This window comes from Cimex lectularius, unplaced genomic scaffold, assembly GCF_000648675.2.
Source record: "Cimex lectularius strain Harlan isolate CLEC.00 unplaced genomic scaffold, Clec_2.1 scaffold36, whole genome shotgun sequence".
Taxonomy (NCBI): Eukaryota; Metazoa; Arthropoda; class Insecta; order Hemiptera; family Cimicidae; genus Cimex; species Cimex lectularius.
In genome coordinates, this window is record NW_019392648.1 from 185,976 (window position 1) to 209,493 (window position 23,518).

General features: G+C 38.7%; 1 protein-coding gene across 1 annotated transcript; it reads left to right on the forward strand.

Moving 5' to 3' along the window:
- Nucleotides 1-12,367: 12,367 nt before the first annotated feature.
- On the forward strand, nt 12,368-23,169 carry LOC106668481. The gene is made up of 3 exons (XM_014397290.2): nt 12,368-12,660; nt 12,717-12,939; nt 17,210-23,169. Exons 1-3 carry the CDS (start codon nt 12,466-12,468, stop codon nt 23,023-23,025), a joined length of 6,234 nt encoding a protein of 2,077 aa, XP_014252776.1. The 5' UTR covers nt 12,368-12,465; the 3' UTR covers nt 23,026-23,169.
- The last annotated feature ends 349 nt before the right edge of the window (nt 23,170-23,518 follow it).

The window sequence follows — 23,518 nt, forward strand, 5'->3', positions numbered from 1 at the left end:
AAAAAGGAGGGAAAATTCAAAAGGTGTGGTTGAGATGGGAAGTTGGTGTCCGAGTGGATCGAGGTCACGATAGCTCAAGTGGTAGGGTGGTTAGAATCCCGCTTGTGACACTGACTTTTTTATCTCACCTGAAAACCTTAATTAATTGGTTAATATTAATTGGTCAATCGGACCACGATACTAGTGAATTGAATAAGTGTAAAATGATGTATACCTTCACCAAAGCTCTCCGTGGCCATTTCATTTGTCGCCGAGAATCAAATTGATTACACCACATTTGAAAAATGGCAAAAAGGGGGGGAAAATTCAAAAGGTGGGGTTGAGATGGGAAGTTAGTGTCTCAAGTGGTAAAGCAGCGGTGTATCTAGCCGAAGATTGTGGGTTCGAAACCCGCTCGTGACACTAACTTATTTATCTCAACCAAGACATACATAAAAAGAATAATTAATTGAAATAAAATCTAATAAAATGAAAAATGGCAAAAAGGAGGGAAAATTCAAAAGGTGTGGTTGAGATGGGAAGTTGGTGTCCGAGTGGATCGATGTCACTATAGCTCAAGTAGTAGAGCAGCGGCGTATCTAGCCGAAGATCGTGGGTTCGAATCCCGCTTGTGACACTGACTTTTTTATCTCAACTGAAAACCTCAAATAATTGGTAGAATCGTAAATAGAATCTAATCTAACATTTGAAATTTTTAGGTCGTGAGTAGGTAAAATTCTGTAAGTCTAAGGTGGTCTTGGCCTTTAGTATGGCTCTCCCTCTCACTCACTCTTTCTCTCTCACTCTCTCTCTCTCTCTCTCTCTCTCTCTCTCTCTCACCCTCTCTTCGGGGTTCGAATCCCGCTCGAGACGCTGACTTTTTTAATATCTCAACCAATATCTTTCATAAATATTAATCTTCTTAAGAACTTTTTTCTTGTAATTTTCATTTAAAATAATACGAATTAATTTAATGAAAATTTAAGAATATAATTTGCGAAATAATCGATTCAAATTAGTGCAACTTGGATCTCACACTGATAATCAAGGGTTAGCATTGTTCTCAGGAGGAGTAAATAAACGGGATCCAGTCCTATTTGAATATAGACTAGTTTGTTATAGGAGTTAGATTGATCGTATGTGCCGAGAGGGGGACAGACGATCCTAGGGCCAATTTGTGGTCACTTGTCAGAATGAAACAATATGCGTTGGTTATTCGAAGTGACGCTTGTGCGAACTCGTTCCAACAGAATGGAGATAAATTTGGCTTTTTGGAAAAAAAAATTGAATCGGGTTTTCGGCGTGCCCTCGTAAGGGTTATTCACGTTATTCACGCTCGACTCCCACATCTACGGACGAACGATTGCCAGAAATATATATGTAAATTACAATCAGGGCAAACTCTGTGTTCAATTTATTCGTACAAGTTTACAGTGGACTGTTCCGAATGTGTTATTTACTGATTAATAGCAACGTTCAATTTAATAGTATGATTTGGTTTATATCGTTCTTTTTAGTTTTAAAATAAAAACATTTTTACCTCAAGCAAATTAAAAAACTCGAGTTTTTAAATAAAAAATTGAAATGAAAGTTGAAAAATGTCAAAAAAAAGAGGGAAAATTCGAGAGGCGAGGTTGGGATTGGAGGTTAGTGTCCGAGCGGATCGAAGTCACGATATAAGAAGTAGAGTAGCGGCGTATTTAGCCGAAGTTCGTGGGTTCGAATCCCGCTCGTGACACTAGGTTTTTCATTTCAACGAAGACCTTACATGAAAAGATAAATTAATTGAAGGAAATAATTTGGTAAATCAGACCACTAAATATAATGGATTTAATAAGTAAAACGAAGTATAACTTCGCTAACAGCTCCCCGTGTCAACTTCAGAAGTTGCCGAGAATCGAATCCTGATTACAAGACATTTGAAAAATGGCAAAAAGGAGGGAAAATTCGATAGGTTGTAGGTTGAGGTGGGGAGTCCGAGTGGATCGAAGTCACGATAGCTCAAGTGGTTAGATAGCGGCGTATTTACCCGAAGGTCGTGGGTTCGAATCCCGCTCATGACACTGTCTTTTTTATCTTAACCAATACCTTTTCATAAATATTAATTAACTGAAAAATGTTAATTGGTCAATCGGACCACGAATGTAATGGATTTAATTTTTTAATCATTTTAAACTTTAATCCTTCTGAACGGCTTGTTGTAATAATGAAACAATCTGACTGATGGACGTTCCCTCAATAATTTCTCAAAAAGTTATACGTATGGTAGAATGCTATTGATCTCTCCCATCAGGTGTTTTGTCAATAATTGTGGATAATAAAATATTTCTTTAATGCTGTCTTCCAAGAAACAATGATAGTGGTATTGGGGACTATTGCCTTACAGATCTAAACTTAATGACGAAGTTTGTTGTTTGGTATTGGATCCTATAAAGTGAAGAACGAAAGCATATACGTTCTATTTCGAAAATTATTTGTTAAACTTTTATGAGCTGGTCTCCAGAAACAATTATATTCAATAAGAAATAAACAATTCGGGCATACAACAATAATCAACAAAATCAGACACCCATTATTAGAAATGGGAACTGACTACATGATCCCAGAAACAATCTTCACAACTTCCTATAAAGTCTCAACGGACTACAAAGGAGAGGAAGAACACAGGAGAGCATCAGACACAATGATATAGTACACAGATGGCTCCAAAACAAACGAAGGAACCGGATCAGGCGTTTTCTGTACAAGCCCAAAACATGAGCAATCAAACTCATTAGTTACTCGAAGTACACTTCGGTCTTTCAAGCGGAAATACATGCTATCAGTGCTTGTGCCCTGAAAAATCTTAAAAGAGGTTACACTGGCAAAAAAATTCTCATAAGATCGGATAGCCAAGCATAAAGCCATAAAACCATTAGCATGTAAAAGAATAACACAAAAATTGAATGCATCTAAATCTTCAAAACCTGGGTGTTGGGGGGAAGGGCGGATCTTAATTGACCCTGCAAAATTCCGTACACGTTTCAAGAGGTACAATTAAATTTTGTTTTGTTTTTTCTTTTAAATAAGGTGGCAACTATGTATTGTACTTAAGAGGTTTTGGGAAAAAAAAGAAAGGGGAGATTGATAATACTTTAAAGTAAAAATTGAATATTTACAATTTGTTTACTTACACTAAGATTACTACTAAGACATTACTAAGCAAAAATAAAAGAAATTTCTTTAATTATCCAAAATAATTCATAAGCAAACCTACTGGCCAGGGTTTTAAAAAACAAAAAGGTACTTGGTGGGATGTCTCCTCGCTTCTCTAAGCAATTAAAATAAGCGGTGTTGAGCTGGAGGTTACTGCTGGGTTCCACTTCGACGAAGGTGCCTGTAGAGCCGGATGACGAAACAGTTGACGTATTCCGTAAGGTCGGTGATGTGACGAGAAGGTGTTGAATAGAAGAAATCGATGGTGAAGGTCCACAGAAAATCGATATTGGGTTCGATAATCGATTCAGTAAACGGTGCGTCTTGTGCTGACCCAGGCAAGCGAGAGACTAATTTACTCCCGTGCAAAGGCCGAAGATACCGGCGTTATCGCTTGCCAAAATAAAAACAATAGGGCCCTCAGCGATTTAAACAGGGCCTCCCGAGGCGAACCTTGGTCAGCCGAAAACAACAAAAAATGAAGCTTCTTTGGCGTCAACACTGGGGAAACACAACAACCTGATGATATCTTGGGTGTCAGGGCACAGGGGAATTTTGGGTAATGAGAAAGCAGACAGTCTGGCCAGAGGAGGATTTCCAAGACCATACACAGTAAACTTATGATAAAACAACCTTCACCAAGACTGATCATTGCTGCAATGGGAGAGGGTCAAACTCAGAGGAGTGGTAGGACTACTAACCGGTCACTGGCATCTGAGAAAACATCTACACAACATGGGTATATACAGCGATGATCCCATTGCAAATTATGTATTGAGGAGTAGGAAACAGCCACCCATATCATCTTCGAATGCGAAGCAACAGCTCAATGGACATTTAACCTAACGTACGGAAAAAACTTAAGGAATCAAATTGCAGCAGCGACAATCAATGACCTGATACTTCTAAGGAGAAGGATTGAGTCTAGTGCACTACACTAAGGAACTAGGAAGGTACAACAAGCCAAAAGGCTGCAGTGCCTGGGGAGCACAAACCCCGCTTCCTAGTAACCTTTTTTACCATACCATATCATACCATGAGCTGGTCTCACGTAAGTCTCTTGTCAAGACCATTTTATGTTATATGTCAAATTCTACAGGCTGGTCTCGCACTGGAACAGACTACGTACGATTTTTGATTCACTCAAGTTCGCATTAATTTTATGTTGTTTAGAAAAATTTGTAATGTATATAATTATTGTACATGATGCAAATAAATTTTATTTTAAAAAATCCTTTAAGTGCGCTGTTTTATTTCCATTGGTAAAAGATTAATCCGTTCTATTTTTCATAAACCTCTTTATCTTCACTTCATCAGCAAACATTCGACGAGGACAACCAACTCGTCTTTTTGGAATTTAAAAATCCTACAAATACGAAATATTGATTCAAAATTCAAGCCAAATACAACCCATCATTCACTAATTATGCACGAACGACTCCGATAGTCCTTTTCAATGTGAGAGATCAAGTCAACAACTAAGTTGTTCATAGTATATCGTACTTAGTCGGTTCGAGTGAGAGACGACCTTGTGCCCTGCTTCCATCTATGACTGCTCTTTCTTCGTCCAAATTATAGCTCATTGTCTAGCTTCTGGTATTTGTTTAGTATTAGCCTCTTAGTCTGTAGCCTATAGAATGGGTCCTCACACAAGAATGAATCTTTATCTCATCCGGCTTTCACAATACATATAAAATGTATCCTGTGAGTTTTCTTTTTCTGGGCAGAACCTAAACAGGCAACCTGCTACAACTTAGAGCAATTATAAGTCGGCAATGTTCAATTAAACTTGGAATTGATCATGATGATGTAAGTAAAAGTAGGCGAGACTTTTTTTGATGTGGTATATCATGTATTTAGATGTAAGGTAAAACTAATGTATTTATCGACTGACTCCACGTCCGATGCATCATTTCGGTCCGGTACTGCAACACTCATGCTCGTGCGTTTCGCTGTCATCCTGTACAATTGTAAACTAATTAATTTAAATTATTGTAAAATTAATTTCATTTGTAATGTTCTAAAGTTTCGGAAGAGAAACAAATTGATTTTAAGCTTTCTCGACCAATTAAGCTCGCCTGCTAAGTGAATTTGGCCTCCTTAACGCCTAAAGGAAATGAAGTGATGTCATATTCGTCACCACCTTTAACGTGTTCTGAGGTGAACAACATCTCGAGCCTAATGAGCACTAAGCCTGTCGGTTTCTCGTCCCTGGGACTAAATTGCCCTGCATTAGCCGAAGCCCTGACGAGGCAGGAGGCCCGCCGAACCTTCATCGCATTACTTAGCCGATATTCAATTATTCCTGCACTACCATCGCCTTCCGTAGTACAAACACTTCGCTCTTCGGCCGGCGTATAAAATCAATAAAAGAGCGTATAAAACATTTCAGCTTAAAAATTCCTGGTAAGAATAAATCTGCTTACATTTTGTGGAAGTCTTTGCATTTTTCTTGTTGAACGAGTCTTGGGATGAAGAAAGTATCTCTCGCAAAACAGACGCAGGGAGCAAAATGGTGATGCAACAGGAGAGCGCAAGGGCGCAAACGGTTCAGATCCAGCAGGATGCACAAGGGTGTAGAAAGTGTAGTTGCAGAAGGGTGCAAAAATGTCCAAGATCTTGGAAGGGGGTGTCCTGTTTCTCTTAGCAGTGCTGGTTTTCAAGACGGTGTGGAGTTGTAGGCTCTTCTCTCGCTCTATCTATCTATCTATTTCTCTCTCTCTCTTTCTCTCTATCTCTCTCTCTCTCTCTCTCTCTCCACTCATATTCTCTAGTAAAGTTGTAACTAAAACCAATAACAAGTTACTAACATTTCTTCTAAATTCACTAATTTTCGTGGTCCGCTTGACCAATTAATACCTTTCAATTAATTAAGGAGTTTTAGTTGAGATAAAAAGTCAGTGTCACGAGCGGGATTCGAACCCACGACCTTCGGCTAGATATGCCGCTGCTCTACCACTTGAGCTGACGTGACCTCGATCCACTCGGACACTAACTTCCCATCTCAACCCCACCTTTTGAATTTTCTCTCCTTTTTGCCATTTTCCAAATGTCGTGTAATCTATTTTATTCTCCCGACAAATGAAATGACCACGGACAGCTTTAGTGAAGGTATACTACATTTAAACTTATTAAATTCACTAGTTTTCCTGGTCCGCTTGATCTTGAATTGACATTTGAAAAATGGCAAAAAGGAGAGAAAATTCAAGAGGTGGGGTTGAGATGGGAAGTTAGTGTCCGAGTGGATCGAGGTCATGATAGCTCAAGTGGTAGAGCAGCGGCGTATCTAGCCGAAGATCGTCGGTTCGAATCCCACTCGTGACACTGACTTTCTTATCTCAACTAAAAAAAACCTTAATTTCTTCTCAATATTCACACTTATCTGAAAGGATTAACGGCTCAACGTCACGTACCTAACAGGATCGATTTCACACACTTAAAAAGAGAGATGTAAAATAACACGTAAATATTTAATAAATTCGCAATAAGCGACAGAGATAATAAACAACAGATATTAAAAGAAATTTTTTGAGGCAAACATCAACAGAAAAAGTGTATTTTAACGGCATAGTTGTAAAGTTTGGGCAGTTTTCTCTTCCTCAGTCTTATTCTAGCTCTCTTATTACATAGAACTAAAATAAAATAAATAATCAATCTAAAAAACTAATAACGAAACTACTTGTGCAAAACGGAAACCTTGTGTAAAAGTTTTTTTTTTAATTCATTTAAATTTTAAAAAGAAGTTATATATTTCATATGACTTAGTCTGGAAAGAACGTGGATTTCTAAGCGGTGTAATCCTCGAACGTCCAATAAAGACTTCAATCTTGGGTCCCTCGATCATTAAAAGTTCCGGATTCTCGTTCTGGGGAGGCGATGTACTTCGTCGAATCTGATAAAAAAAAAAGTCGGCGACATTTTGACGTTCACTTCATCAAAAGGTTGGAGCATTTTTATCCACAATTAAAACATCCCGGAATTCTCAGAATATCCGCCCATTGTGGCAAAATTTCAAAGCTAATTTATGCAGACGAGTGGAGCGGAAATAGTTTACTTATCTGCCTGATAATAAGATAACAGAAGCGTGGAATCCTTGCCTAATTATCCCTCTCCTTGACAATTTTCCGACAAATCATCATAGATGTTGCATCTATTATTATTCAAATATGTGCTTGTTTCAATTAAATTACCTTATACCTTTCCAGTTATTCAGTTTTTTTAGTTTAAATTTAAGACATTTGATTATCCTACCTCGTAGATCACAAACACAAGTCAGGTTTAGTGCTGGTAGTTCAAACTTACAAAATAAAATCGTTGATTTCGTACGTTTGTTCGTAAAGTACAAATCATCAAAACCAGACCTCCAACCTCAATTGATGACAAATTTCCCAAAGAGATCTAGATTAAATCAAATCATGCCTCTACCTCACTATCAGACTCTCTCTCTCTCTCTCTCTCTCTCTCTCTCTCTCTCTCTCTCTCTCTCTCTCTAAACCGATTTTATGTGTTTACTTCATGTAATTTTTGGAAGTAATTTATGCTGACGGTTAATTGTCCTCATTATATCCAACATTACCCAGATCTGGCACACGTTGTTTAAATATAAGTTGGGGGTATTTATTTTTGCTTGGTTGGTTGTAAAGCAATTTGAAAAAGCAACTTACACTTCAACTAGTCTATTTTTTGTGCAGTAACATATTAAAATGAAATTCGCTCGTTTTGTAATCAACGTAGGCGTTTAAATCCCGCGTGTGGGTGCTTTTATTTTTATTTAATACTTTTAAATTCTGGAAATTCCTTCCGAGATAAAGGATAAGCGGAGAGTTGGATTGAAAAGTTAATGGGGAAGCGGGCAGCATAAATATTCAGGGCCTTCACGAGATCCCGTGGTCTGCGGTCTCAGAAGGGTGGGTCGAAGAGGTAATGGGGTTTTGTAAACCCTTCTCACGGTCCAAGGAGCAAAGCCACCCCTTCTCCAAAGTAAATAAAGGAACACCAGTAATTTGCAAATATTTCTGAATTAATATTTGCCATTATGCATAATTGAACGTCCTCCAGATTGTGCATGTAAATTACTAAATCAAATCTACACCATATATTCTCCAATTGTAGAATTGTATTGACATTCTTATTCTTATATTCTAAAATGTGACTTTTTTGGCCTGGCGGTACTGCATTTCGATGGTTGTTTACGAATTATTTATTTACGAATAACTCCCAGACCTGCAGCATGCAAAGATTGTTGAATAACATCGTTCACAAGGTTCGCCCCTCTTTTTCCGGTAATGGGTCTACAGCCCATGAAAATGCTTATTTCATCTGATCCAGAGGAAATGACAAATTTATAGAACATTTTCTCGCCTGTAATAAGATTTTTGCGATTTGCGCAGGTCGACAAAATTGTGCTCGCTATCAGTATTCCTCAGAGATACCTTCCCTCGTCCCTCCCACAAAGATAACACCATCAAATCTCCCTGTTCGCTTGGGACCAGAGTTATTAGAGAAATAAAGGGGCGTCGGAATCCTGTGGATCAAATCAAATTGCTCTCGGAATATATGGTCTAAGAGCAATTGCCAGAAAACGTTTGCTAACAGGACGTGATCCATTAGGGGGTGCTTTAAAAATGGAAATAAACTACCAAGAGAATAGTGTTATAGAATGCATTTATTATTGCAATAAATAATAAAATAAATTATTCAGAAATCGTGAGATGCGGTCTGGTGTGATGCAGGTTTCAGAAAAACATTTTCTTTATCGTGCCAACGTTTCGATCTTTATTGAGATCATCTTCAGGGCCTTGTGCTGTCTGCATTTCAGCAAAAAAGTTCTCTGGTTGATAGCCGATGCGAGTTTTTTCTCATTGTTCGCGATGTCCTTCAGAGTACTTTTAGCAGCGTGTCCATATGTAGTTGAAATTTGTTCATAGAATCCCATGTTCTTCTCGTGTGGAAATATATTAGTTTTTCTGAAACCTACATCACATCAGACCGCATATCACGATTTCTGAATAATTATCGATTAACGGTCACTAATCACCACATATAATAAAATAATTGAATATAAGATTAAAACCGAATTTTTAACATCTACCTTGCTCTCAATCATATTTGGGTCTGTCATAAGCACTTTGCAGTTTCAGAACAAAATATTACAAATAACACACAGATAGACCAACTGATGAAAGGTTTGTCAATACAGTATGATGGGGCACCATCAAACCTCTGTACTTTTTTGTTTAGTCCTATGTCTAATTCTTCGTTCAAATTTAAATTATAGGTGAGAGTGAACTGATAGTTCGCATTAACTCGCATCGGCCGTGTAGAAAAATGGATGTCAACGAAGAAGACCATTCTCATACTAAACAAAACACAAAGTATATTCATACTCCATTATATTTCTTGATCCGATTAACAAAATAACTTCTTTCAGTTAATTAATCTTTTTGTAAGCTATTGGTTGAAATGAAAAAGTTAGCGTAAGGAGCGGGATTCGAACCCACGATCCTCGGCTAAATACGCCGCTGCTCTACCACTTGAGCTATTGTGATTTCGATCCACTCGGACACCAGCATCCCATCTCAACCTGCTTTCGAATTTACTCCAGGGCACTCTCAACACGACACCCAATTATGGCACATCTACACAGAAAACTAACACTTTGAGCCCTGAAGATGATCTCAATAAAGATCGAAACGTAGGCACGATAAAGAAAATGTTTTTCTAAAACCTACGTCACACCAGAGCGCATCTCACGATCTCCAAATAATCATTGGCTAACGGTCACTAAACATCACACATTTCTACACGAGAAAAACGAAGAACATGGGATGAACAGGGGCCTGAACATCTATGAACAAATTTCAACTATATACGGACACCAAGCAAAGATTATTCTGAAGGACATCACCAACAATGAAAAGAAACTTGCATCGGCTAGTTCATCAGAGAACATTTTGTTGAAATTCAGGCAATACTGCCTACCTCTTCCGTTCTAAGCTTGTCCGTCGTCAGTGTGGCGCACCCCATCTTTCCCTAACCTTTTATTCATGTTGATGGTGTATATTTGTTGTGGTGGGGGGGGCGTGTACAAAAATTGCAAGGGCAACCGAACCGAAACGGGGTGGGTCTACGAACCGTTCGGTTATAGCGGTATTTTCAATTATAAAATGAGTAAAAGTAAACTACAACTAAGTAAATACATAAGTAAATAAACAATTCAAAATTCTGTATAATTTCTTTTATCTTTGTAGTTGATCAGGATGTACATTATTTGGTAATTTGGTCGTTACTTACAATTTTGGTCTGCCTATTCTCGCTGTGTGGGCCTTCAGACGCGTTTCGGCATTTTTCCATCCTTCAGGAGTTTATGAATCGCGACTGACATACAAACACAGCGAGTATAGGCAGACTAGCCAGGTATGAGAATAGGGTAACCCTCATATGGATACCTGCTCATAAGGGGCACTATGGCAATGAGGAGGCGGACAGCCTGGCCAAGGAAGGATCAAATACTGAGTTCGTCGGACCACAACCGGTATTACCCCACTCTTTAAGCACAGCAAAAGAGAGTATAGGTAGCTGGGGCATGAAACAATTCCTTAAGGAATGGAATATGTCCCCCGGATGCAGGCAATCGAAGGAGTTTCTGAAAGAAATCAAACCTAAAGAAACGAAATGGCTACTCTCTAACTCTAGGAGGGGAATAAGGAGGCTGATAGGTATCCTAACGGGCCACTGCCCCCTGAGAAGACACCTCTTCATAATGGGTACTCTACCAGACCCCTTCTGCCGCTTCTGCGAAACTAAAGAAGAAACGGCTCGACACTACCTCGCAGAATGCGATAGGTATGCTAGGGAAAGATTTAATACTTTCGAAGGAGAGGACATAACCAAAACACTCCCCAGGATAAAATGGTCCACAATCCTGGGGTTTGTGAATAGGTCCAAAAGGTTTATGCAGGACTCGTGAGCCGACCAGGTCCCGGACCTTTTAGTGATGGGGTACGGGCCTACTCAGGCTTTTAACCCCTCGGGTCCTGGTCGTCCGCCCTGTGTAATATATATATATAGGCAGACTAGGAAGACCGGCAAGTACCAAATTACAGTGTTATCATCTCGCAGACCACAGAAGAAATGTTCCAATGCATCCTAATTATTAAAAAATAAAAAAGAACAACTAAGAATGAAAATGGACCCACCATTCGTACACGAACATTAAGCCTAGTACGCACTGAGATTCTTAGAATCGATTCATGTTGCGGGACAGAGTCGGGGCTGCGTAGATTCATTGTTGCGATGCAGCCCCGACTCTGCTCCGCGACAAAGAACCGCGTCCAGACCACGATCCAGTTCTCATTCATCAGTGCCTCCGAAAATGACGGGGGAACTAGGTCTTAGGAATATCCCTTGCTCGTTTTTGCATTGAACGTAGTGCATCCAATCGGAAGTGCATTAAAATACTGTCTTTTAAAGTGTGCATTTTTTTCAACTTCGGAAACACTGAATTTTTGGGTAAACCGTTCAATGTTTGGCTTTTCAATTCCCGATTTCTGTATTCCGTGAATGATACATCCCACAAACACCGATGGGAATGCATGTCTTCAATAAACGTCAACTCGGTACTCACAACATACCTTTATAAAAGACAGTGTACAAATCTTCAAGAAAACACTCACTAGAACGTCAACTAAACAAAATAAGCAAGAGCGCTTCTTCCGATTCTCGTCCGCACTGGCAAATGTTGCGCAACATTGAGTCAAAGAACCCGCATATCGGACGGGTTCAAAAGAGTCCGAAAACGCTAGACCGCAGCACACCAGATTCATCGCAACAATGAATCGGGGCAGCCCGGACTCAGGCGGGACGCAGCCGAGACTCTCCGGAGATTCAAAAAGTCGACTCAAAGAATCCCAGTGCGTACTAGGCCTAGTTATATTAATGGCATTTTTATATTAAATTTTTTATTATAAAGATGTTCAGGGGTAAATGACAAGTTTTTAAGTATTTATTTTCATGGATGCTTTACCCAATAAATTATTTAATATTAAATTTTTTTATATTTTCATATTTCGATGTGCTAACCAATTCTTCGAAAATTGTCTTACTAAATATCATTTTTCGTTCTGGTTTGTATATAATAACATCCCATAAAATATACATTTGTAATTCGATTGGTACCGCTGATGTATGTAACAGAATATATCAGATGTTATTTATTTGCTAAAGCGAACCCCCATTGTTATGTAGTATTGTTATTTGTTAGAGGTTTTTTTTTAGTTTTTCGGGTCAACCATGTCGAGGAAATCGATGTCGCGGAAATCGGTGTCCCGAAAATCGGTGTCACGGAAATCGGTGTCCCGGAAATCGGTATCGAGGAAGTCAGTGGCTGGTGGAAAGAAAGGTGAAAAGAGCGGAGGGAAGAAGCGAGGGGTAACCCCTCAGCAGGAGGATACGGAACCATGGAAAAAAGAGGTCGCCGATCTCGGGGTAAGTTCAGTGCAACCGGTTAGAAAGAACAGTTGCGACCGAACTTTTGATTTTAGGTTTCCGACGACATATGGAAATGCCATTTGTCGATTTTGCAAGAGAAAGATACTGCTTTGTCGGGTATCGTCGACCTGGCAGGGCAAAAGGCGCCGGTTGGTAACCGATGGCCAGTCAGGGTGATTTCGATGGACTACATAAGGGAAAAAGTACTTAACCATTGTGCCAAAACTAAAGAGGAAACAGCTTACAGGGCGCTTTGCGACGCCATTAAGGAAGCCGGTCTGTATTTTTAAGCTTCGTGCATTTTATTTATACAGATGATTCTGTCGTTTGATATGCTCTTCTATAATTGAACAGACAACTAATAAATATTAAAATAGATATCATCCATATTTTTAGTTTGACCGATTTTTAAAAAACAAACTGTTATATCATACAAAAACTATATTTCATTTCCATTTTTTTAATTGCCAAACTTTTGAATTTTTCTAGATTTCAAATATTTTTATTTAAAGTTACAAAACCGAAACAGACTTTTTCAGAGATTTGATTAACAAATTTTGTTTATTGTACAATAAACAATACTGAAAAACCAGTGTTTCTGTTCAAAATTTAAACCTTTTTTACTAAATCAACTACTACCAAGTCAGTTTAACAATAAAATAAATTGACTCATTTTTACATGTGTTGGAATATAAAATATAAATATCTTTCGGGTAAAAGTACGCGTTCCTCACTCAGAGGCAGGTTGCTTACTTTGTTCCGTATAATGGACGGGATTCTGTATAGGGGGCGAGTAGGCATGATGTTCATTACCTATGTTGAAAGTTTTGTTTTGAGACTAGTATATAATACGTTCGAATTTGGTGTGTAAAGAGAAGGATATTTAGTACCCGATCGACCCTCACTTAAGCTAGTTATGCTCTGCAGTCTGTGTGGTGTGATGGAGGATTATCGATCTCTCCCCCAGCCTTGAATAAATGTTGTTTACATCGGAATAAACGCATTTAATTAACTAGAAAAATAGTAATATAATTTGATAAATGGTCCACATATAGACAACAGTAATAATGTCAAAAATACTAACTTTCTATGGTACTACAATTAATTAAGGTTTTTAGTTGAAATAAAAAAGCCAATGGCACGAGCGGGATTCGAACCCACGATCTTCGGCTAGATACGACGCTGCTCTAACCTCTTGAGATATCGTGACCTCGATCCACTCGGACACCAACTTCCCATCTCAACCCCATCTTTTGAATTTTCTCTCCTTTTTGCCATTTTTCAAATGTCGTGTAATCGGATTGGATTCTCGACAACAAATGAAATGGCCACGGAGAGCTTTAGTGAAGTATACTTCATTTTAAACTTATTAAATTCGTGGTTTTTCTAGTTTCGTGGTCCGCTTGACCAATTAATATCTTACAATTAATTAAGGTTTTCAGTTGAGATAAAAGTTGCGTATCAAGCCGAAGATGGTGGGTTCGAATCCCGCTCGTGCCATTGACTTTTTTATCTCAACTGAAAACCTTAATTAATTGTAATTTGAACAATGTTTATAAATCCCAGGCCCTGAAGAGGATCTCAATAAAGATCGAAACGTGGCACAATAAAGAAAATGTTTTTCTGAAACCTACACCAGACCGCATCTCACGATTTCCGAATAAATCTTGTCGAAAATAAAAACTGAATGAAAGGGGCAGGTCAGGTGATAGGAAAGATGTTCAAGCATTTCACAGCAAACCTCATTTAACTGGTTGTTAATTGGATAGAAGCTTTGTGCTGACCATTTTTTGATCAAATGTAAAATATATGGGCCAATTTCTTCCGGTAATCCAAGTTGATCCGGTAAAAAGTATAAATAAACGAATCTAACCCCACTCTGTCAAAAAAGCACTATTAATTTGTTTTGATTCTGTTTTATCATGCGACCAGGATGCTTATCTCATCACTGACTTCATCGGCGTAGGTCGTGGTTAGTTTACCTTCTGTTCTCCTTATATCTTTTCTATTGAGGCGTTTTTGTGCAAAACCCCGAGACATGAATTTTTTTATTTTTTGTCTATTTTCTCATGAATCAAAACATTTTGTCCTAATTCTACAGGAAACGGGATACGGACGAGAAATTAACTATTTCAAATTGCATGATTCTCATCGATGTACTTTTTTGAAAGGGTTGTGTTGTTGAGTTCAAATTTACAAACGGTTTTTAATTTACAGCCGCCATTCTCAAGTAATTCGCATAATATCTTTCCGAACATTGTTTTTTGGAAAACTGAAATCTCTAAATTCTTCAATCAAAAAAGAATTTATTTGTTTATCATTTAAGTGAATTACTTGTTTTTTGTACATGTAACAAAAACGGAATGACAGCATTTTAGTTGATTCGTGATAAATGAGATTCGCTAGATTACGTATCATAAGTGCTGAATTGCACTATTTTCAATAACTTAAATCCAGAAAAATCTTATAGTATAAGAAATTGCTTGCCATTTATTTACGATCCAAGAACCTTTCATGAGCAAAATAAAACGATAACTTCACTAGTTTTCGTGGTCCACTTGTCCAATTAATATATTTCAATTAATTAAGGTTTTTAGTTGAGATGAAAAAGTCAGTGTCACGAGCGCGATTCGAACCCACAATCTTCGGCTAGATACGCCGCTGCTCTACCACTTGAGCTAACTAATTAGACCTCGATCCCCTCGGACACTAACTTCCCATCTCAACCCCAAGATTACACGACATTTGAAAAATGACAAAAAAGGAGGGAAAATTCAAAAGGTGGGGTTGAGATGAGATGGGAAGTGTCCGAGTGGATCGAGGTCACGATAGCTCAAGTGGTAGAGCAGCGGCGTATCTAGCCAAAGATCGTGGGTTCGAATCCCGCTCGTGCCATTGACTTTTTTATCTGAACTGAAAACCTTAATTGTAATATATTAATTGGTCAAGCGGACCAAGAAATTAGTGAATTTCTATGTTACGTTCGAGAAAGTAGGAATTATATAAAAAATATCACTAATTAGAGGTGAATGTGATAAATAGACAAGAAATAGACAACGTAGCAATGTCAAAAATACTAACTTTCAATGGTACGTTCGAGAAAATAGGAATTATATAAACAATATCACCAATTAGAGATGAATTAAGAATAATTGGCAAGACTGAAGTCTTTTTTTTAGAGGTGAAAATGTTTTTTTTTTTTTTTCAAAAATAACAACATTAAATTGTAATAATAGCGAATAAATATTTATAGACTATTCTTAGTATAAACTTCATATTAAATGTATTTATTGTCCATTATTTTTACAATGTTTTAAATTCTACAATACATTGACATATTTATATTTTATTTTTTAATTTATTATTTTAGTTTGGTCTATGCTAGATGACATATGCTAGGTCATTGCATGGAGTTGTTTGGCTAATGTATGTAATGTGTAATAAATGTTTATTAATTTTTGTCATATTGTTAATAAAAAATTTAATTAAACATTATACTGAACTATCTATTTCGTTAAATGTTTAAACTAATACAGGATTTAGAATTTATTTTATAGTATACTTTAATTTTACTATTACGTGTGTGTGTGTGTGTGTGTGTGCGTGCGCGCGCGCGCGTGTGTATGTGTGTGTGTGTGTGTGTGTGTGTGTGTGTGTGTGTAAGTAGTTAAGCATTTGAATGAATTAAATCAAATTGAAATAGTTTATAATTGATTTATCTTATCTTTTATTGATTGTTTTTCTATTGACACTTACATTTACGTTTTAATGTCAGACAGGTTGGAGAATAGTTTATTTAATAATATGGTTTCTCAGTAATTTGGTGAATTTTGACTAATATATAATTTATCATGTTAATTTGATTCTATTTACCACACATTTGTTGTGGTGTAATTTACCTATTTTTTTGTATAATATAACCATAGATTAATCCATATTTGTTTAGTGGTGATATAATTATTCCAATTAATTATTCTTTTCTTCCAAGGTTTTTGGTTGACATGAAAAATTAGTGTCACAAGTGTGATTACTCTAATTTTTCATCTCAGCCAAAAACCTTAGATGAAACAAATAATTAATTGGAACCATACATAGTATTTGTTATATGTTTCCTCAAATAATAATTTTCATGTATATCTGAATTTTTTTACATAACATTTTCAGGCATCTTTTCTGTATTTAAACTGGTTCATTAAAATGTATTTCCCCCCCCCCCAACTGTAATTCCAAATTGCATTACTGATTGGAAAAGGGTTGTATTGATTTTTAGTATTAATTGGGAACCCTTTCATATGGTTTATCATATACATGCAGTTCCTTAGTTTATCACGTAAATATTCGATTCCATGTGATTGTCTATGATTATCACAAGTTATTTAACCTTAACTAATTTTTTAATTGGTTCGCAACAATTGCTGTCAATTTCCTCACTCTGATGTAGTGTCTGTAGAAGTTACATGCTGTCGAGTCTTGGCTAATTATGCACTTAATAAAAGTATGAATGAGCATTTATTAAACATATATATTATATATAGATTTTTTTTAGCTGGAAGAAATTTCGATCAAGATATCCCTGTCGAACTACTGGCTTATTTTATCAAGTACGAAATACTCGAGTTTCGAGAAATCGACATAGACAGAAAAATTGAGAAAGAAAGGATGGAACGAGATCTGACGGAAGCATATTTGAAACTGGATTTGGCCGCTGGAAGGCGGGCAAGGGACGAAAAACCGAAGAAAGGAATTGCGTCCCAGGGGAGTGTTAAAGGCGGGCCTGGAAGGAGGGCGAGCGCGAAAGGAGGCCCGGGAAGAAGAGCGAGCGCCAAACGAGGAAGCACAAAGAGGCAAAGCACGAAGAGGCAAAGCACAAAGAGACAAAGCACGAAGAGACAAAGTACGAAGAGGCAAAGCACGAAGAGACAGAGCACACGAAGACAGAGTAAAAAGGGCGGCGGTCGAAAAAGTGTGGCCGGTGGCGGCGGTCGAAAAAGTGTGGCCGGTGGTGGTGGTGGTCGTCGTAAAAGTGCCGCCGGTGGAAGAGGATCTCAACAAAGCATTGGGGGACACCCCGGACTGAAAAGGACCAAGAGCCACTCATTGCTCAACAATTGGAAAAAGAAGCGGTCAAATCTTAAATTCGATACCAGACTGAACACGAGAGAAATGCCTCGGAAAGATATCCGGTACGTTGAAGATTTTCCCGTGGGCGGCCCACAGGCGTATTTTATCATAACGCAACTGCGACATCCGTCTTTGCCGAAAACTCTGAGGAGCATCGATATACCGGTGGATTCGGTGATAATGTACGGCGATCCGAGGATAACTCGGGATGACGAAAACGTGCCTCCGAAGAACATAGAAGAGTACAAGGAACTATTGGACATGCTAGAAAGAGATTATATGTTCAAAAAGAGCGATAAACGCCAGTTTTTCGATTTCTTGAAGGAAAAGTACTCAGAGCAAGGAAAATTACAAAAATTTTGGAAAGATTTTATGGAACAGGCTTTGTCTCAAGAAAACCGGAAGATATTCGAAAACACGATTATTACAAAATACAGTCCTGACTTGAAAACCGTCCCGCTCAAATCGGAAACGAGAAAAGAAGAGATGAAAAATATATTCTACGAGGAGATGTGCATGCTCATGTATTTCATGGGGAGAATTTCTGAATTGTATGAAAGGTACAACGCGTCGGTTAAATTGTTCAACGTGGAAGCGAAAAAGGTAACGACTCCAGAAGACATGACCGTTTATACGGGCCTGTTGAACTCCCTGCCGAACGAACTCTGTGACGTCCCCATTGTACTGGATACGCTGATCCAGCAGGTCTGTATTAACGAAGGAGTGGATACGATGGTAGACACAACGAAATACGGTTGTTCGCTCGGGACGAAGGAAAAGCCCGTTTGGGAAAATTTTCTAGAGGCGCAGATACAAGACCTAGAATTGAAATACGACCTCAAGATAGAAGACGAACGGAAAAAGAAAAAGATCATCGAATACCCGAGAACTATATTAGCCGGAGATGTGATCAAATGGAAGACGTTGTGCAAGGGCAATTTGGGAAGGTACGTTCGCGATAGGACGTACTTGATGCAAAAAATATTTTTGAGCAGGGCAGCGTGGGGCAAACTGGACATCGACCATACAGCGAGCTCAGCTCACACAATTCACATGCAAAGACTTAGAAACGCTTTAGGAATCAGGCATAAAAAAGAAGTGGCAGAGTGGCTAGTGACTCTCGGTCACCTGTGCGCCATGGATAATCCACAAATGTGGAAAAACGACAATTTCGTCTTTTTCCAAGAGGGGCCTGTTTACACTATGGTCCAAGACCACGAGTTGACGAGTATGAAGACACTTATAGGTTCATTGTCCTGTTCCATAAGTTGCTGCACCTGCATGGAAAAAGTCTGCGACGAAAAGGTTCAACCCAAGTTGCTGTCCGAACTCGACTATTTGAACAACATCAAAGACCTACCCGATTATGTGATGTATCAGACCTTGTATCAGTTATATTCTGAAAAGGACGTTGTCAAAATGGAGTTTAACCAATTGTTGAAATCTATAATATTTCAATTTTATAACTGTTTCAGTACGTTTAACGTCCATTGCAGAATCGAAACGCCTGTCAATTTAAAAAACTTTTATCAACACATTTTAACCGAGAAGAAGCATTGGTGTCTGAAAGAGTTGAGCGACATCGCGGACATGGATCCCCCGAGGTTTTTCAAGCCTAGGATGGACCTACTTATCGCCAACCTAGACTCAATAACGTCTCCAGTCGAGGTAAGCGAACAGTTGTCACTGACGTTCAAAGATTTCGTAGATCCGCATAGTATGAGAGAGGATGAACTGCGAAGAGATGAGGAAGAGAAGGTTAAGAGAGACAAACAATTGGAAAAAGAGAGAATACTTGCAGAAAAAGAAGAAAAGAAATTACACGGGAAGAAAGGTGAGAAAAAACCGGAAGAGACGAAATTGCCTCAGGATCCAATAGCCGCTGCTATATCGCAAGTTCAGAAACCTATCATCGGTTATGTCTACGGCCTGAGCGAAGAGCAATTGTCCGTTTTTCACGAGAGGAGAAAAAATTTCGTCCTACGAGGCGGATCGCGACTCAATTTAAAATTCGACGAGTCGATTTTCGGACGACCTCTTCTAATGCTAAAACTACTACAGAACGGTCACGATTTAATCTTTCACACTCCTTTATACCAGAACGACATTTTAACTAATTTTACTTTTCATCATGAAAACGGTATGATAATGAGCTTTTCAGAGAGGGTTCCTATAAACGACGAACAGATGCCCATGATTAGACAGAAGTCTTTCGCTGTAAAAAAAAATGCTTCTAAAACATCCCAGACCCAAAGGCTCTCGAAAATGTCCAAAACTTCCGTTTCGAAAAAAAAGAAAAAAGGTTCATTCAATACGTTACTGTTGTCGTTAAAAGTTACTGAAAAAGAAGATCCGGACAAGATTAAATTCAGTCGTCTGGAAAAGCAGCGTTTGTTTAAAATGTTTGAGGAAAAAATTCAAAATTTCAAGGATAAAGTGTTTTTCAAGAAGATGAAATACAAATCTCTGGATAGAAAGTACGAATACTGCGACTGCATAATGACTCTTTTAAAAAGTAGGCTGTACCATCTACCCAGGCCATTTAGCTATCATAAAGCAGGGTGTGTATTCAGGAAAGAAAATCTGGAAAAATCGCCGGCGAGTAAATTCGTTTCGGAGCCGTTTAACGATCCAGAATTGTTAGATGGAGGAAATAAGGACCAACTCGCAGAGCTCGATTTGCAGATATCCTGGCCGACCGGCTTGCACATCAGTGTCTTGAGGCAGCCGAGAATCGGTGGCATCTACGTGAAACAAGTCTACTTGACGGAGAGAAAAGACTTACCTTTGATCTCAGACGAAAAGTTCCGGTACATCCTCTTTAACGGCACTGTTTTGAAGTTTATGAAATCAGATGAAATACAGATTTATTATCCTTGGGGGGCTATCGTTTACGTACAGGAGGCCAGCTTGAAAGATGGGGAGGTCATCGAAACGGACGACATGACAGAAATCGTTTTGCCGAGGGAAGTGATTTTCCCACTTTATAATACATTAACGTCGGACAGCAGAAAAGTCGAAAACTATTTCGGATATCTAAGCAAATCCCCAGTTGAATACATGGAAGAGATAGACGATTTGTTTTGTAATACAAGATCCTTAGAAAGGTCAGACGGAACGAAATTTTTGTACCATGAAGACGGCACGTCCGTAGTCAGGTTCCCCGACGGTACCGAAATTCGGAATTCTTGTGGATTTAAAGCGTACGAATATTTTGTCGAATACACCCCCGAAGAAATGGAAGCGTGGTTTTTTCTAGAGCTGGAGGAAGAGGAACTCGCAGAAGAACAAGAAGTGATGTTGACCCCTTCGGAGATAGCGGAAGAGGAAGAACTCCCGAGAAAAATATTGTATTCCAAAGACGGTTTCGTCATTGTTGAAATTTGGTCTTACTCCGTTTTTCATCCGTATTTCGCCGGCGTATCTTCTGGATGTATGGAAAAGAACTTGCTCGATCTATACCTACCCGGTGACACAACCGTGCACATATCCGATAAAAGCCTGTACAAAATACTTATCGGGAAAAAAAAAGATTTTCGTTTTAAAGTGGGTGCCTCTAAACTGATACTCGATTCGCTCAAAAACGGCCGGCTGTATCAAAGATCCGTACTCAATTACTTTCTTTTGCGCAATAAAATTGATCCCAATAGTCCGAAAACATTGTTTTCGACGAGAACCGACGATTTCACAGATTTGAAGATTAATAATAAAGGAGAAATACAGTTCAGAATATTACCCGAGCGTGACGACTCTTACAACCTGTCCAAAGCCACAGTCGATAAAAGGCAGTTCATACTTAAACAGGACAATTCCGGTGTAGAAATATTGTCTACAACACATGTTAAGAATTTGATGGAACAGGTGGAAAAAATACCGGGCTCCAAAGTGGATAGATTTAGGCCCGCCAAGTTGACTCATACTGTAATGTTCAATCCCATAGACACAGTAGCAGAATATTGGTTAATGAGATACCCCCCGGTAAAGACTCGTAACAGGTACGTGATACCGAGCACGTATGGCAAATCGTATCTTTACCCTATACGACTGGAGAAGAATACAGTAAATGAATCAAACATGCTCTTAATGAATTTATTTAAAACGATCGAATTTGTCGACAAGGAAAACACCTTCCTCGATGTTGTGGCTAAGTACAAGGAACTGGTACTTCTCAACGAAGACGGTCCCAGCTGTGATTGCTCCGTACAAGTCATAGCTGACAACGTTGTAGGGCGAGAAGATTCGACACTTTGCAGATACCTCGCCCAAAGGAAGTACCGGCACAGTACAACGACGGGTAAGGCCTTCAACCGATTCGTCCGCAAAAAGCTCGTCCCGCAGATTATGAGAATGGCGACGAAGAAGTTCAACGTGACTCGAAATTTGAAGACAATGCGTTTCCACTTGCACCACCTCTACGAACGCTCGTCTCCTGTTTATTTCGAGAGCGCAAAGGGCGCTATCTTCCTCATTCTTGAGCAGATAGTCCATTCGGCGGAGGATATCATATTCGACATTCACAGATGCGAGAAAATGGAAGAATTGATCGAGAAGCCCATGGAAGAGCTTACAGACGACATGATTCTCGATCTGTCGAAATGTATAAAGCCTCTCGAAATGGGACTCGGAGAAATCACGAGGCAAGAAGTATTCAATGTACTGATGTCAGCGAGGGAGCTGAAAGAATACTTTTCCACCATGCACGAAGCTCTCGATTATCGCCGTTACGCTATAACGACTGAAAGAGACGATTTCGGCGAGCTCAATTGCAAGAAGCTGGAGGAGATCAAAAAAGTCCCTCAGCGAAAGTACAGACTCCCTACTCTGCCGAGGCCTTCCGAGATCGGAGGGTCCAAGATCAAGATCCCGCACGAATGGCCTTCCCTACTCATCGTCGACAAAAACGTGGGCAATTCACTGTTCCAGTTCTTCGCACAGTTTCTGAAGAGAGACAGGTCCCATTCCAGATCTAGAAGCCCGGACGGGGGTTCGACGACTTCTCCGGCGCTGGCCCTGGCGAAGGGGCCGGATCAGATGTCCATCCCCGGCTTCGGAGATGCGAAACGCTGCGAGTGGGTTAACACGCAGTTATTGAAAAAAATCGACAAACAGGAACTGGAAGGGTACGTGCACAGTTTCTGCGGAAAAGCGTTGGTGAAATCGCCCGCACTTCACCATCTGCTGCTCAAAACAAAAAAGAAAAAGATCGCGGACACTAAAAACGACACAATGGGCCTGTTTTGATTTCGTCAACGTCAAATTCATTAAGACAATTTGGTCAATTTCTCCGTTAAAAAAATTAAGCCGAAAACAACTAAAAAGGCGTGGGGTAATCTCTACAATCAAAATAAAATGCTAATGTCGATTTAAAAAAGAAAATATAATATATCCATGTGTTCTTTTTTGATGTTTGTGTTTTATTTTATAATCGTAGATTTTTACATAATTTATCAGACAGATGATAATTAATAATCTACAAACTATCTATACACAATGCTGAATCGGCTGATGCTTCCTTTTCCATTTATCTCCCAAATTATAAACAGTTGTCAAAAGTAGGCAAATAATGTTTCTTTGGTAAATCAATAATAAATAAAAACACATCTCTAAAAAAATCTATTAGTGTACGAAATTATGGCAATATAAATTGTCAATGTATTATCTCGGGTATGTTTTAAAAATTTCCAGTATCCAATAGCAATTGTAATTCTTTCAAGAACACTATCAAATACGCAAG